Here is a 14,030-nt window from a genome sequence, read left to right on the forward strand (position 1 = left end):
TCTCATCCAGCCATCTGTTCGGGAAACCCGTTGTATTGGCTCTAAACGTGCGAGGACGAGTGGGAATGAGGAGCAACCTCGAGAGAGAAGCGATTTGTTTCGGTGACCTTATACGCCTCACTGACTCCAGGCCAGTGGTTTCCTCGTGCCAGGGTTGGACTCTTGCGCTGATGTATGTGCACATCTATTTCTGGATACATTACCAAACATTGGGCCCTATTGAGTGGAGAGCTGCAGTTCCCTGCTGTGTTTTCTAACTGCTGCTCAGAGAGCGGGAGAGGTACTTGCACTCTGATGGTGGAAGATCTGATTTATTCGGGACCAGCGACTAAACAAAGAGTGCTCTGATGCTTGTGAGGCTATGAAGACTCTGTGAGATTTATTCAGACAGTTAAAGTGCTAGTGACGGGGAGGAGAAGCCAAACTGGTGCTGCTCGTCAGTCAAACATGTCAGTGAAACCCAAAATATGAAGGAGCAGCCAATACAGCAGCAACGTCTTGTGTCAAAGAACTCTGGCAGTTGGGGAAGGTTGAACTCATGTTTTTCATTTGCATGTTATATACTTTAAATAAAATCCAACACAACCCGATACTTTGATTCCAATGTAATTATTCACGCGTGGGGGCTTCGATGATTTTTGGTAATAACTGAAAAAGTTTGGGAACATTTGGGTCGAGTCATTTATCAAAGAAAACAAAATGTGCTTCTTCAGCATGAGAGAATATCTAATCGGCCAATCACGTGGCAGCGACTCAATGCATGTAGGCATGTAGGCGTGAATGTGTTGGAACTGGAGATTCGCAACTTCTCAAAGGACGCATCTTAAGTCGATGACAAAAGTTTGCTTTCATAGCTTTAAATCCGGATGCAACACTCATCAAATCCCACATATTCTCGGTTCCATTGCGATGTCGTAGCTTGGAAAAAAATGAGCTGTGTGTTTGGACTTGCAAACATCTGTACAAGCACATAAATAAAGAAAAGCAATATATGTCATTATTAAAGGAACAGGAGAAGAGAATAAATGGAGAGATTGCATCACCAGAATGGACGAAATTTGCGACAGAGAAGCGTCACCAGAAAGTCACTGTTTCTAAACAAACTGCAATTAGGAGGAATTCTGTTCCTCTGGAGTGAGACAGCGCTGTGTTTCACTGAAACGCAGTGTTTAGCTTCACCACGTGGTTGTTGACAGTGGAGGAAGGTCGGATCCAGGCCATGTGGATGCAATAAACCGAGGAGGGGGGGCGTGTGATGTGGCAGGGGGGGGGGGGTGACTTTTAATCTGGGAGAGGCACTTAAAACAGATGCAGTGCCGGGTGCTGCAGATGGGGGGCATCGTAGGACCTGAGAACCTGGAGGGATCCGAGAGAGGGAAAAAAAGGATCTCTGAGAGATTGGTCCCCACCGCCGGTCGCTCTCCCTCACTCGCAGCAACACACACACACACACACACTTCTCCTCTCTCCCGCTCTCTCTCTCTCTCTCCCTCTCTCTCTCGCACACACTCTCTCTCTCTGCCTCGGTGTCTCCTCAGTCACTCGTTCATCCGCTCTCTCCCGTTTCATCTCTCCACACGGCGGAGTGCAGAGAGAGGTGAATCGCCTTTTTTCCCTGGGCTGGCTGGCTGGCTGGCTGGCAGTGGCTAGATTTGGGGCAGACAGAGACAGAGTTGGGGGACCCCGAGGGACAGGACGGTACTCGGAGAGTGGGGGGGGGGGGGGAGACACCAACGTGGAAAGATCCAGCGCAAGATTTCCTGCAGCGGAGATTATTTTGCATCACAAAAAACCTGTGGGAAGAGGGATCTGACACTGTACTGGCTGCTCAACCGCTGTCCGCACAAGAGGTGCCATTTAGTGCGTTAATATGTGTGTGTGTCTGTGTGTGTGCGTGTGTGATTCTGAGTCTGCTCACCTTTTCAGTATGCAGATTCATTGGCTTCTTCTCTCATGCAAATGTGAAATTGGCTGCTCCACGTCTCTGACAGAGACACAGACGGAGCCGGCCCCCGTAATTCAGGTTTGCATGATTATAATGCAGCGCTCCGGGAATTAGTTCAGCTCTGATGGATTAAGGCATGATGTGTGTGTGTGTGTGTGCGTGGATTTCACACGACGGAAGAACCAGAAAAATTCCCCAATACGATGGAAAACTTCCAAATTCAAATGTGCCTCTCTGTTATATTTCCTCCACCTTCTGTCTGAACGCTTTCACGGTCCATCTCTGTTGAGATGCGTCTGTCTGCACGTGTGTGTGTGTGTGTGTGTGTGTGTGTTACATGTATGCTCTCCAGCGTATCATGCTCGGATGTCACTGCCTCAGGATCACGGAGGGAAAAAGATTAGTGTGGGGGGGGGGGGGGGGGCTAAATGCTACGTGGCACCGTGCCAAGTTGCCGCTTTAAAGAGGATGTTGAAGGTTAGCCGAATGTCTTCTCAGCATGTGCGCCCTCTCCGTCTGTCTCTCTGCTTCTTCCCTTCTATGCGGTAGGAGAAGCGAGAAGGACGAGTGTGTTGGTTAAAGCGGCACCATGAGGAATCCCCCCCCCCCCCTGCTCATCCGTCCCGTCCTGCCTCCATTTGATATGTGAATGTATGAGTGTGAGGCGGAGGAGACAGATGGAGTATTTGTTGGGTTGTTGATGCTTGCTGTAGCTTTCTCTTCCCCTTTTTACTCCCCCGTGGGATTTGCCCTTGCCTTCCATCTCTCCGACATCCGTTTCTCTGTCGTCCCTTCCATCGCTTTTTTTTTCATCTTCTGTCCTGCTGAGCCAGCGAGAGTGACTGGTTTAAAGTGGAAGTCCGTTCACAGGACTGGGAGTGCTGAAAGAGATGGAGAGGGAGGGGGAAGGACTCAGGTGAGGGAGAGGAGAATGGAAGTATAAAATAGCCCCCGGGCGAGTCCGCGGGTGATTTATATGTCGACAGTTCTCCATACGTGTTTGGCCGTGTGCTGCTCCCGACAGATGCTGGATGGGAAACCGTTCATTCGTGTCGGCCGTGTTTGTTTGTCTGGGATTTAGCGGATTCAAATAGTTTGCTGTGGTTTTTCAGTGATTTCTGGGTCGTTTGTCGCCCCGGTGTTTTCAGCTTCCTCTGCTCGCTGTTGAGGTTTGGAAACAACACAGAAAACCCGAGTGAGTCCAGACATTTATTTCTGGGTAATTCACAAACACGTCCAGCTGTCCCCGTTTCTGATCAAGGGCTGAGTAGGTTATTTCGCCTCACACCATTCCTCTTCTTTCGACAGGAGGAAAATGTCAGAGTGATTGATTTGAAGGGGGGGGGGATTCTGATTACTGACTCCTGTCCCTTGTGTTCCTCCAGGGGGCGTGATAGACAAGGACCTGCGCCGCTACCTCAACCTGCGCTTTCAGAAAGGCTCGGTGGACCACGAGCTGCAGCAGATCATCCGGGACAACCTCTACCTCCGCACCGTCCCCTGTGAGTTACCTTTTCCTCAACCTACCCACCTTCACTCCCTTCTCGCCTCCTTGAGGGAAGCACTCTGGCCCTCTTGAGGCTCCTGTGTCAACGTCTAGTTGTGTTTCAGTAGATGATTTGCTACCGTGGTCCATAGCTGTAGGTTTGTTGTTGTTGTTGCAGGATGTACCGTGTCGCGCCAGTGGCGGTCCTCTGTGATTTATCAGTCGTCTGCAGTGTTACTGTTCTAGTAGCGACTCAGCTCGCTTGCAACCTCGACCGAGGTGGTACGAAAAAAAACACACACTGCCACGACTAGACACAACTGATCGTGTACTGAATCTACTCATGCTGCTGTTGCATGCATGCATGCTGAACACTGACAGCTTGACTGCTAAGCGTGGCTTCGCAAATGGTCAATAGCCTGTCCCTAACAGGTCCATCTGACCATGCTCGTTGCCTCTCATTAACCCGCATCATTCTAATTATTAAGAGAGTACAGTATGCATTGGACAAAGTGTCTGAGACGAGTGAGTGATGAGACGTCCTCTTTCTCTCGCTGCCATTGGCTCCGGTCCCAACTGTCCGTGTTGGTGATCAATCGGCTGATGGGGTGTTGGCTTAGCTGGAATCGGTCTTGTCTGGCTCTGTCTGTGTAGACAATCGGAGATACGATTTGGAGGGCTTTTTGGTTCAGGAAAGCATTCCAAACTCTATCCCTGCGTGTGTGTGTGTGTGTGTGTGTGGTCGTATTAAGCCCCCCGGTGATTATATGAGTTTAGACCTGCTGATGTTTAATCCATATTCTTGTGATTGCTGTTTGCCATGTTTGCTGAACATGTGCTCATCGCCATCAGTCAATAGGCTGCGATATTGAAAGAGTGTGTGTGTGTGTGTGTGTGTGTGTGTACACCCTCTTATCTGTGTGTAGCGAGTGTTAGCTCCGCATTAGCCCAGTCGTGCCATTAGGCCCAGCTGTCTGTTGGCTAACTCTCCCCTGAATCCTTAATGGAGGCGCATAATTCAAGGCCAGGCGCACGGCGAATTCACTGGAGCCACATTTCCGCCTTCCCTCTCTGACCAGAATACAACAGGAGAAACTGGAGGGGGGGGGGGGGCAGGCGGGGATTGGCTATTTGTTTGCAACAGAAGCCTAATTTTCTCTGATAACCACTCACAGAGCCGCTGCCGGTGAGGCATTGGAGATGGAGAAAGAGGTGAAGAGTAAAGAGGGAGAACAAATGGGAGAACAAATAGAGGGGGAGAGATACAATAGGGGGAGGAGGGGGAGGAGGTATGGTGATGTGACACAGCCTGTGAGAGCCACATGAGCAAATGGACTGCAGATAAACTGTTGCACAGAGAGGGAGGTTAACCGATGCATTCATGAAGCTTCAACAACGGGCCTCAGTGCTGCTGACAGGACGAGAGACCCGACGGCCGGATCCCCGTTTGGTGCTCAACACGTGCACGTTTGTGTTCCAGTGTTGTTTCCTCCTTTTTAATATATGCTGTCTCGGGCTGCACAATTAATCAAAATGTTATGAAAATTGCAATTTTCAACTCGCAGAAGGTTAGATGTTCGTGAAAGGTGAAATGTGTGTCAAAATATCATTTTAGGTTTAATGGCCTTTTCCTGGCCTACACATCATGATCTTCAAATTTTAAAGGAACAGTGTGTAGCATTTAGGGGGGTCTATTGGCAGAAATGTAATATAATAATAAGTATGTTTTCTTTAATGTAACATGACCTAAGACATAAGACTCGTTGTGTTTTGTTACCTTAGAATGAGCCGTTTATATCTATATATAGAGCAGCCACACTTTTTCTACAGTAGCCCAGAATGGACAAACATAGCACTGTCTCTGGATAGGGCCATTTGATTGTGATCAGGCTGGCGTTGTGATTGGACAAGTGTAATAGCAGTCTGTCAGCGGTATCGCCTACCTCCGATCAGGTGTCATCATCCAGGTATAGAACAAATGAATACCAGCTGTAAATAGGACATTTAAAGGGCCATATGTGGACAAACAATTTAGAGAGATTGTCTTTTTCACCAAGTAGGAGAACAGAGGGAACAAATTGAGGAACATAAAGACACACGGATGCCTCGTGAGCTCTATGACAAGCGACACATCTAAGTGAGGCTAAGGGGCGAGGGAGAAAAGAGAAGTCTACGTAAAAGATCTGAAGTAGTTCATCAAAGACATTTAAGCTTAACCCCGAGTGGTGGAGAGGAGACGGCTGACCGGAGCCGAGCCGGGGGGGGAAAACATTTTAACACTTTTTAAAGTATTTTATCTAATTTCCCAGCGTTTGACTCGGCGTGCGTGCATTTAGTGTCAAGACTTTTAGAGTAAATAGCTTAAAGGCTGAGCACATCAACTGAAAGATTAAAAAGTGTCTCGCATGTTTCCCCCCCCCCCAAATACAGAATCAAATATAAATAAGCGCCGTGCCTCTGGACATGAATATGTGACAAAAGAACCGTGTTCTACTTTGAGCTAGTTTAACGCCATGCCGCTTGTAATGCCGGCTCCACTGACAATAGCTCGGCTAGCATGTAGAGAAAGCACAGAGTGGCTGGATAGCAGAAGAGGGAGCCTTAAACGGAACATCCCGCTAATGGGAGCTTAAAGTTTATGACGGGTGTGATTGGATGTTCCCACATCTGTCTTTAAAGCGCGCGGCTGCGTGTCTTATTTCGCCGCGTTGGTTGAAGCGCCCTTCCTGTCAGTCCTCAGGTTTATGCATGTGTTTGTGTGCTTTAGCCTTTACATGCATGCGTAAACAACGTATGCCTGGATAGCAGGTGCTGTAGACTGCGAGTTAATGGGGAGTTTGATGCCCGCGGGGACATTGAGTTTGTGTTGATGGCGCGCAATCCCGACGGCGTTGGCTTAATGAGGGCGAGAGACAGAGAGACACTGCGAGTCCATCTGTCGATCCACAGTTGTTGGTTTGATCGTCGCGGCATAGGAGGAAATGCTCATCTCGGCTTTCTCTCCTGCCGCTCTGCTGCGCTTCATCTTGGCTTCTTCCTTTCATTATCGGTTTTTTTGGGCTTCCAACCTGTTTGGTGCATGCATAAGTTACAAACAACGCCTAACCCGTGAGAGCGCGATCAAAAGCTGAACTCTCCGTGATGCTATCTGCCAGGTCCCTGTGAGTGGCCCCCTGTATTCTTCTCCCTCACTTTGTCACATGTCTGCTGTCCTGTTTAATAGCCGGACGTCTGATGGATGACAGTAATAATCAGGATAATAAAAATACTAACAGCCCCCCGGTGCCCCTTCATTCATTATTTAGCGTCTCTGTGAGGAACCTAATAATCGCCAGAAGTGTGAGTCGCCCAGACAGCAGGGGGCCTCACTGCGGAGCTCTGAGCTGGGGCCCCCGCGCGGAGAGGAATGAGGAGCAGATTGAGGCTTTCAAGATAGAGGATTTGAGGTGAATTGGAGGTTGATATGTGTGTGTGTGTGTGTGTGTGTGTGTTGAGTGAGAAACAATCACACCTGGTGTTTGTTTTGCATGTGTATTAATGGATCTCGTTCTGACAAAGGTGAGCCAGATCAGACAAATACCTTTAGTCAAAAGCTCACTCTCTGTCATCCCTGCTTTTACTCCCTGTTCCCCTTTATCTCCCCTCACTTATTCATCGACTGATTGGAGGACGGGTGGGGTTTCCATGGCAACTGTTTCCACCCCCCGCCTGCGTCAAAGGCTCGACTCCTCTCAAACTCTCAGCCCACTTTCTTTTCCTTCCCTTCCGTACCCCTCCTCTTCCTCTCCCCTCTCTTTCTCCGTCTGCCTAATTCTTCTCCACTCGCTGCAAATGGAGACTGCAGGCCACATGGGTACTGCACAAGTTCTGCTTGTCGGGGTTAGTGGGATTTGAACCCACGCCTGACGGAGGAATTCCTCGATCTCATGAGCTCGGAATGAAAAAAAAACGATCCATATGATTCCTGACTTTTTTAAAGAAATGTGACAAGCAATATCCCGCCTGCCATCACTCATCCTGGCTTTGAGCGAGGAGGCGGAATGGAGGTGTGTGTGTGTGTGTGTGTGTGTGTGTGTGTGTGTGTGTGTGTGTGTGTGTGAGGGAGGGTTTGGAAGGGGTTGACTGACAATGCGGGACACAGGTGTGGATGTGCCGGGTGGTGAGCGTGACACGATGCTGGATGCTCGTCTGCAGATGCACCCTACAGACATGACTGAGGAGAAGTGTGAAATTTGTTCCCTAATTGGCCTTCATCGCACAAAGACGCCTCCCCCTCCCCTCCAAACGCCGGCCATCCTCTACCCTCGTCTGTCCAGTAATGCTGTCGGACAGACTCATCCATCAGGTCCATCACACCTCACCGCGCTGCTGTCGTGGCAACGTCCTGTGTCATCTTCGCTGTAATGATCTGATGTGGGGGAATGACAGAGAGAGAGGATGTAAGATTTAATCAACAAACTTCTTCTTTTTTTTCTATTCAAACACATTTGCAACCTGAACCCGACTGGAGCCACTTACCGTGACCCATTCATCGTGTTTGAATCCGAGCTGAGGCATCTCTTTGGGGCATCGTCTGTCTGTGTGCAGCGTGTCTTACAAATCACATATTGAGCCGCGTGCGATTGATAAAATGTTTGATTTATTCGGTTTCAATGGGAAAAATCCAACCGCCTCAGCTGCACATGTTTCACTGCCAACTCAATAAACGGGCCTTGGGACTATATCATAGATATAATAAGATAATACCCATTGGTTTGCCAACTACAGTTTTGAAGCCTTGAGTTTGGCGATTTGGCCGTCGCCATCTTGGATTACGGCGGTCGCCATGTTGGCTCTTTTGCAATGAACGGAAGTGACCATACTTACGCCGGCTTTTTCACCCACCGTTGAAAGAACTCCTTGACCCAGCAGGTAGAGGAATCCCTTTCATTAAGTCTTCCTAGAGTGTTTCAGGAACCCAGCATTAAAACAAATCAAGAAGAGTGTTTTGTCTCCTCTAAATGCTTGGTATCCATTTTGGCAGGACAGCAGGCAGCGGTGCAGTGCTCAAAGCGTATAGTTCACCAGCGAGCCTTATCTCTGGAGAGGTAAATGGAACTGCAAACCTTGGGCCATCATTTTAAACTCAGCCCTCACTCCACAAAAGAGTTCCCTCCTCCCGTTTTAAACAATGACACAGCAGAGATTACAATTCAGGGTTTCTGTCAGGAACAGCCCGAGAGCCCTGGTGCATTGTGACCGATGAAGCCTGCTGAATGCTCGGTGCTGCCACTCGCTCCGAAAAATAGGACACGCAGAGAGGCTTGGTTCTCACTTCTCTGAAGCAGAGGTGAGATTTATATATAATATATATCGATATATATATTATGTTAATATGCGTGTTACAATGACCACTGAGCAGCATGTCTTGTTGTGGTCATAGTTTATAATAACCTTAATCAATACGTTGAAAATAGATTCAACTTCAGTTAAATAGTTATTTTTGACTTTTAACAAACAGTGAAATGATAATTAATAATTGTTTACTCATTATTAGTGAGGGAATACATTGTTGTTTGTGGCCAACAAAAGGGCGTTTCTTTGGCCGAGCGTGAAGCAGACCTCTGCCTCTACAAACACACAGGAAAACTATTCCTCTGGATTAAAATGTGCTCTAATTATCAGGTGATGACCAGAGGGAGGCAGTACTCTGATTACAGTGACGGTCATGTAAACATCTTCATCACGTTATCTTGTATCCAGGTCATAATGGAGAGGAGAATAACTTGATTATTATTCATCAATCTGTGGAATTACTTCTGTCAGGTGCAGCTCAGTGTGCTGTCTCTCAGTAGTTACATCTTTGAACTCTGCAATGGAGCGTCTACTTTGGCATTTTCTTTGCTTATTGTGATGTAATTTCTTGGGAGTATCTTCAAATACTCCATATCCCTACAATCTGTACAATCTGGCCAAAGATAAAAGATTGTTAGTCAACAGTACAATGTTTATATTGAGTCATACAAAGGTGTTTTCATCAACTTTGAATGAATAAACACACAGAACATATTTCTCTTAAATAAATCTGAATGTAGAAACATATATTGCTTTCCAACTAACATTATTTAAACTCTTACATTCTTAAATCTTTGACATATGCTAATTTTTGTTGAGGACACCGTTTCAGTGGCAGCGATGAGCAGCATCCATTGTGGAGACTTGGTGCGAGGCCGGAGACCAGAGAGGAGAACCCCCGAGGGTCCGTCTCATTAGAGACCGTTTCACTGTCACAATTCTCCAGTTTAAGCAGAATTAGGCTTCGCCATCCCTCGTGTTAATTACTGGGGCTGAATGAGTAATTGGCTCCTCTCGGATGCTAAAGCCAGGGAAGACGAAGGGACTGAGGAAGGAGAGAGGAAACGGGGCGAAAGAGGCTTCAGGAGACACAAAAACAAAACTGGCGAATTTTTTTTTCACGTTTGAAGTTAAGATTACACGAATTACAATGATGTTGTATTTAGTTTCTGCGGCGCAAGGTCGATTTTTCTGAGCACGTTGTTGAACGACATCAACACAGAACCAGGACGGCAAACTTCATTACTCCTTTCTACCAGATCCACTCCTTCCGGCGTAACCTTTCAGAATAAAAGCCACAGACATACAGAGTGCATTGCAGAGGGATGTCAAGTTCAAGTTTTAGCATTTGGCTAAAAGGAAACTCAATAAATCAGCCTGCCAGATGCTGCTCTGATGTGTGTAAAGGCCTTAGGCCGTGCACTCGGGTCGACCGCGATGCCCAAAGGGTTGTGAAATAACTTTCATAGGAACATGAAAGCGTCCTGCAGCCGGTGGCTGATTTCCCCCCCCCCCCCCCCCCCCCCATCGTGCCTCTGTAATATTCAAGCAATCATTTAGTCTGGGAGGTCTCTGCAATCAGGAGATCCAATCGGTGCCGCCACTGCTCTCTGTGGCTTTAGGTAATAGCACGACAAGTGCTTCGTCTGCTCACACGCGCATATCAGAGCTCTGATTCTGTTGATCCAAGCCCCTAATGAAATATTCCATCTTTGCCACATCAGTAAGACGGGGAATTGAATGTGGAGAGGCTGCTGCGCTATCTCAAACTGTGACCCGGTGAGTGAGGGAAAGCTATCATAATGTCAGACTGTCTGTGTCATTATTCGCCGCGATCCGCGTAACTAAGCCCGACACCGCGCATATTCAATTTGGAAGGTAATGATATGAGGGCAGAAAGTATACGCACTTATCTACAGCGGCAACACGAAGCAATAAAGTGATTGAAGCTCGCCGCCAGCTATTCCATGTCGAGGCTCAGGTCTCTCGGCTGACGCAGGTGCAGCTTTCAGGACGTTTCGTAAGAAACTCGCAGGCTGTGAAAGATTAAAACTAGCAGGTCTCGTACTCTATTCTGTGGTGCAATGCAGCAAAAAGGTCAAGCAAACCTCTGAGTGGAAACACGTGGAAGGGTCGACGCCACACGGATGATACACGTTTTCAATCTGTTGGAGTACTTTCTTTACGTTGTCTCGGTCCTTTCTGTTTGGTCAATGTTCTAGCGAGTCCTGTTTTTGTTGCAGTTGGCCCACAGGGTTAAAGATGAATCTCCTCTTCAAACAAGATACTATCCCAGGTACAGATGTTTGACCATGAAGTGAGGCACGATGTATACGCTGCGGCTTTGAATGTTGAAGTGTTCTTTAAAGCAGAGCTGCCAGTAGAGGTAAACATGTCGCTTAACCGCTGATGCTGATGGAATTATTGGTGGAAACTTTTCCTTTTTTAGTTTTTTGTCTTTTACTTTGAAAAATCTTTTCATCTTCCCGGTTAAGGGCCCATGCCATTGATTTGACGTGTCATAGTCACAGAGAGTACCACTCACTCATTGGGAAACAAAGTGTGAGAATCAGAGGTCAACAGTTATTGGGTTTCTCCTCTTCACCTCTTCAATATAACCTTACAAGAGTGGTTTCGCTTTTTACCTTTTATTGTGAAATTGTCATATAGAGGTGTGTAAAAGCCTTCGCATCTCCTTTAAATACATCTCCAGTGCGGCTGGTTAAACATGTACTGCGACGCTTTTGTCCTTTTCTAATGAATTGAATTGTAATTATATTGCTTCATTTTTTACGGGGTTACATTTTAGCGATTATTGTCTGACTAAAGTGTTAAAGTGCACATTATATTTCAATCCCGACGCCCCTGCCGATAGACTTGTGCTGTGCGGTAGCAGTTCCTTCCTCACAGAAGATGTTGGTGTCGCAAACCAAAGGCGTTCTGATTAGAACATTTCCCAGGTGCACTAGCAGGCGGATACCTCGTGGTTACTCCACGGTTTGCAGTACACCTTTGCCGGGGACGAAGCGAGAACACTGATCACCAAACGAGCAGCGTTCACTAAATTATCTCTCGGTAGTTGTTCTGCTTTTTCTCTGCTCCGCTGTGGTCCGCTGTCATCCCGCTACACCCCAGCATCTTTCCGCTGTACGATATTAAAAAGGAAAACGGGCAGTTGTTGAATTTTCACGTTATCACCCAATTGCACAAAAGCACACGCCACAACGTGTTTGAGTCCTGCACACACAAAAGAAATTCTGCAGTTTCATATTTTCTTTGCTGGTTGTTTTGACACTCCAGGCTCTCCTCTGATTTCCCACCTTTCCTCTCAGTTTACCGAAGACTAAATCTGTTTTATTTGGCTCAGCTCTCCCTTTCCTCCCTCCCTCGCGTCCTCCTCCCTCTCTCCTCTCCTCAATTGCTGTTGGCCTTTTGTGTTGCAATGCGCTCCAGTGCACAGGAAGACGCTCTGGTTGCTCACGGTGAGATTGTTCTGCTGATCAACAAAGAGCAAGCGCGTGTTTCCTTTTGTCAGACATGAGCGGCGCACCTCCCCAGACAAACGTACAGTACGTTCTCACAGACGTACACACGTGTGCATCAAAGACCGACTCGCTCGGGGTTTTATTGTAGCGAGTTGTGTGGCTGAGCAGACCCAGGAAGTGTTTTGTGATCGCCGGTTCTGTTTTGGATCTGGCTCTAGGGTTGAGAAATGACCCGGATTCACCGATCTCTATGGCTGACGAATCGGCTATCGATTCTTGTGTCTCTCCTTGCGTATTTCTGCTGATGTTGCAAACTTGGTGCAACACCGGCATTCATTTAGACTCATTCGATTCTCTACAGCCACTTAGTGAAGCGTAGTTTATACAGGGTTCGTACGGTCATCAAAAACCTGGAAAAGTCATGGAATTTTAAAATGGTCATTTTCCAGGCCTGGATAAGTCATGGAAAAAAATAAAATCCCAAACGTTTTGGAAAAGTCATGGAATTTTTTTATATTCATATGTTCATGTCGTACATTTACGCTGAGTTTGAAATCATTAATATGCTTTTAAAAGAAAGATATAAACAGGCATACGCTCTCAAACTCGCAGTGCGAATTATTCGCGCTGCCAGTGAACGCACCTTAACAGGTGACATGCCGACCGCTTCCCTGAGCTACTGTCATAGCAACATTAGCTCCGTTCGCGAACGGTCGGTATTATTCACTATGCCAGGGAAGTGTCGATTCAAAAAATTTTCATGTATACACCGAGATTTCACAAAATGTTTGGTCATGGAAATTTGGTTTAAAGTCATGGAAAAGTCATGGAAATCCATTGGTCGAAATGTGTATGAACCCTGTTTATACTCGCCACAGCAAAGCCGGCACGAGGTTACAGGAAAGGACATCAAGGCCTGTGTGTTGTGCAAAAACACTACCGACCGTGATGTTGAAACTTTGTTTGATTACAATGCATGTAGCACTTGACTTCTTTCTTTACATGGCTGTTATAAAGGAAATACAGCAGTCACTGAATATGAGGTATGAGTTTGCAGTTAATTACACTTCCTCCTCGGCATTGTGCAGGTTGTCTCGTGGCGCTTTGAGAGAGGTGTACATGTCTGCTTTCATTACAGTCTTCTGTCAAACTGATCCACCTGCTCGCAGATATCTGAACACACAGATGCACTTCCACTCACAAAGTGATTGAATCCTGTCCAGCGCTGGCGTTCCAAGTCGTATTTTCGGAGACGTGGGCAGATGTTTGTGTTTAGAGTTTGCAGCCGGTGTTCATCTCAGCAGGTTATTTACTCATGGCCTGTTTACTGGATAACAGCCCGACTCTCTGCAACACATGTGCTTTTATTCCTTTTGCATGTGCACGTCGGCGTTGACCTCCACAGACAGACAGACTGCACCGTAACATTAGAGAAACCTGCATCCTCTCTGCGGGGCCTGTGTTGAAGATGTCTGGCAATAATGTTGGGGCTTGAGTGGTGGCATCCATGAGAGCCAATTATGAGCCAATTATGCTGATTAATGGGATTATAGCTTCCACCTCTCCTGGTGGATACTTACACATGCAAATAGATCTTTTCCTTCCCAAACTGGAGCGGATTCACTCGTACTTCCCTCGCTGCTCAACCATACATGCTCTCCTGATTGAGAACAGGAGCGAGCGGATTGAACGTTCAGTGTTTTTGGTGATTTTGCAGCAGAGCTCCTGGGCTTTTGTTTTGCGGCGAAGAAGTTCATTTTTTTTCTGTGAGCAGGAAGGC

The 14,030-nt window shown here is 47.1% G+C and overlaps 1 protein-coding gene across 14 annotated transcripts in view; it reads left to right on the top strand.

The window, feature by feature from the left end:
* magi2a (membrane associated guanylate kinase, WW and PDZ domain containing 2a) overlaps positions 1–14,030 on the top strand; it is a 158,731-nt gene that overhangs the window by 37,634 nt on the left and 107,067 nt on the right. For all 14 annotated transcript variants that reach the window (XR_013773012.1, XR_013773013.1, XM_079294518.1 and 11 more), the window contains exon 2: positions 3,331–3,447. Coding sequence is in view for 12 of the 14 variants with exons in the window: in XM_079294518.1 (XP_079150644.1) it covers positions 3,331–3,447 (117 nt within the window). In the remaining 2 variants the exon portion in view is untranslated. The remainder of the gene's footprint in view (positions 1–3,330; positions 3,448–14,030) is intronic.

Source organism: Melanostigma gelatinosum (genome assembly GCF_949748355.1).
Source record: "Melanostigma gelatinosum genome assembly, chromosome: 22".
NCBI classification, from domain to species: Eukaryota; Metazoa; Chordata; class Actinopteri; order Perciformes; family Zoarcidae; genus Melanostigma; species Melanostigma gelatinosum.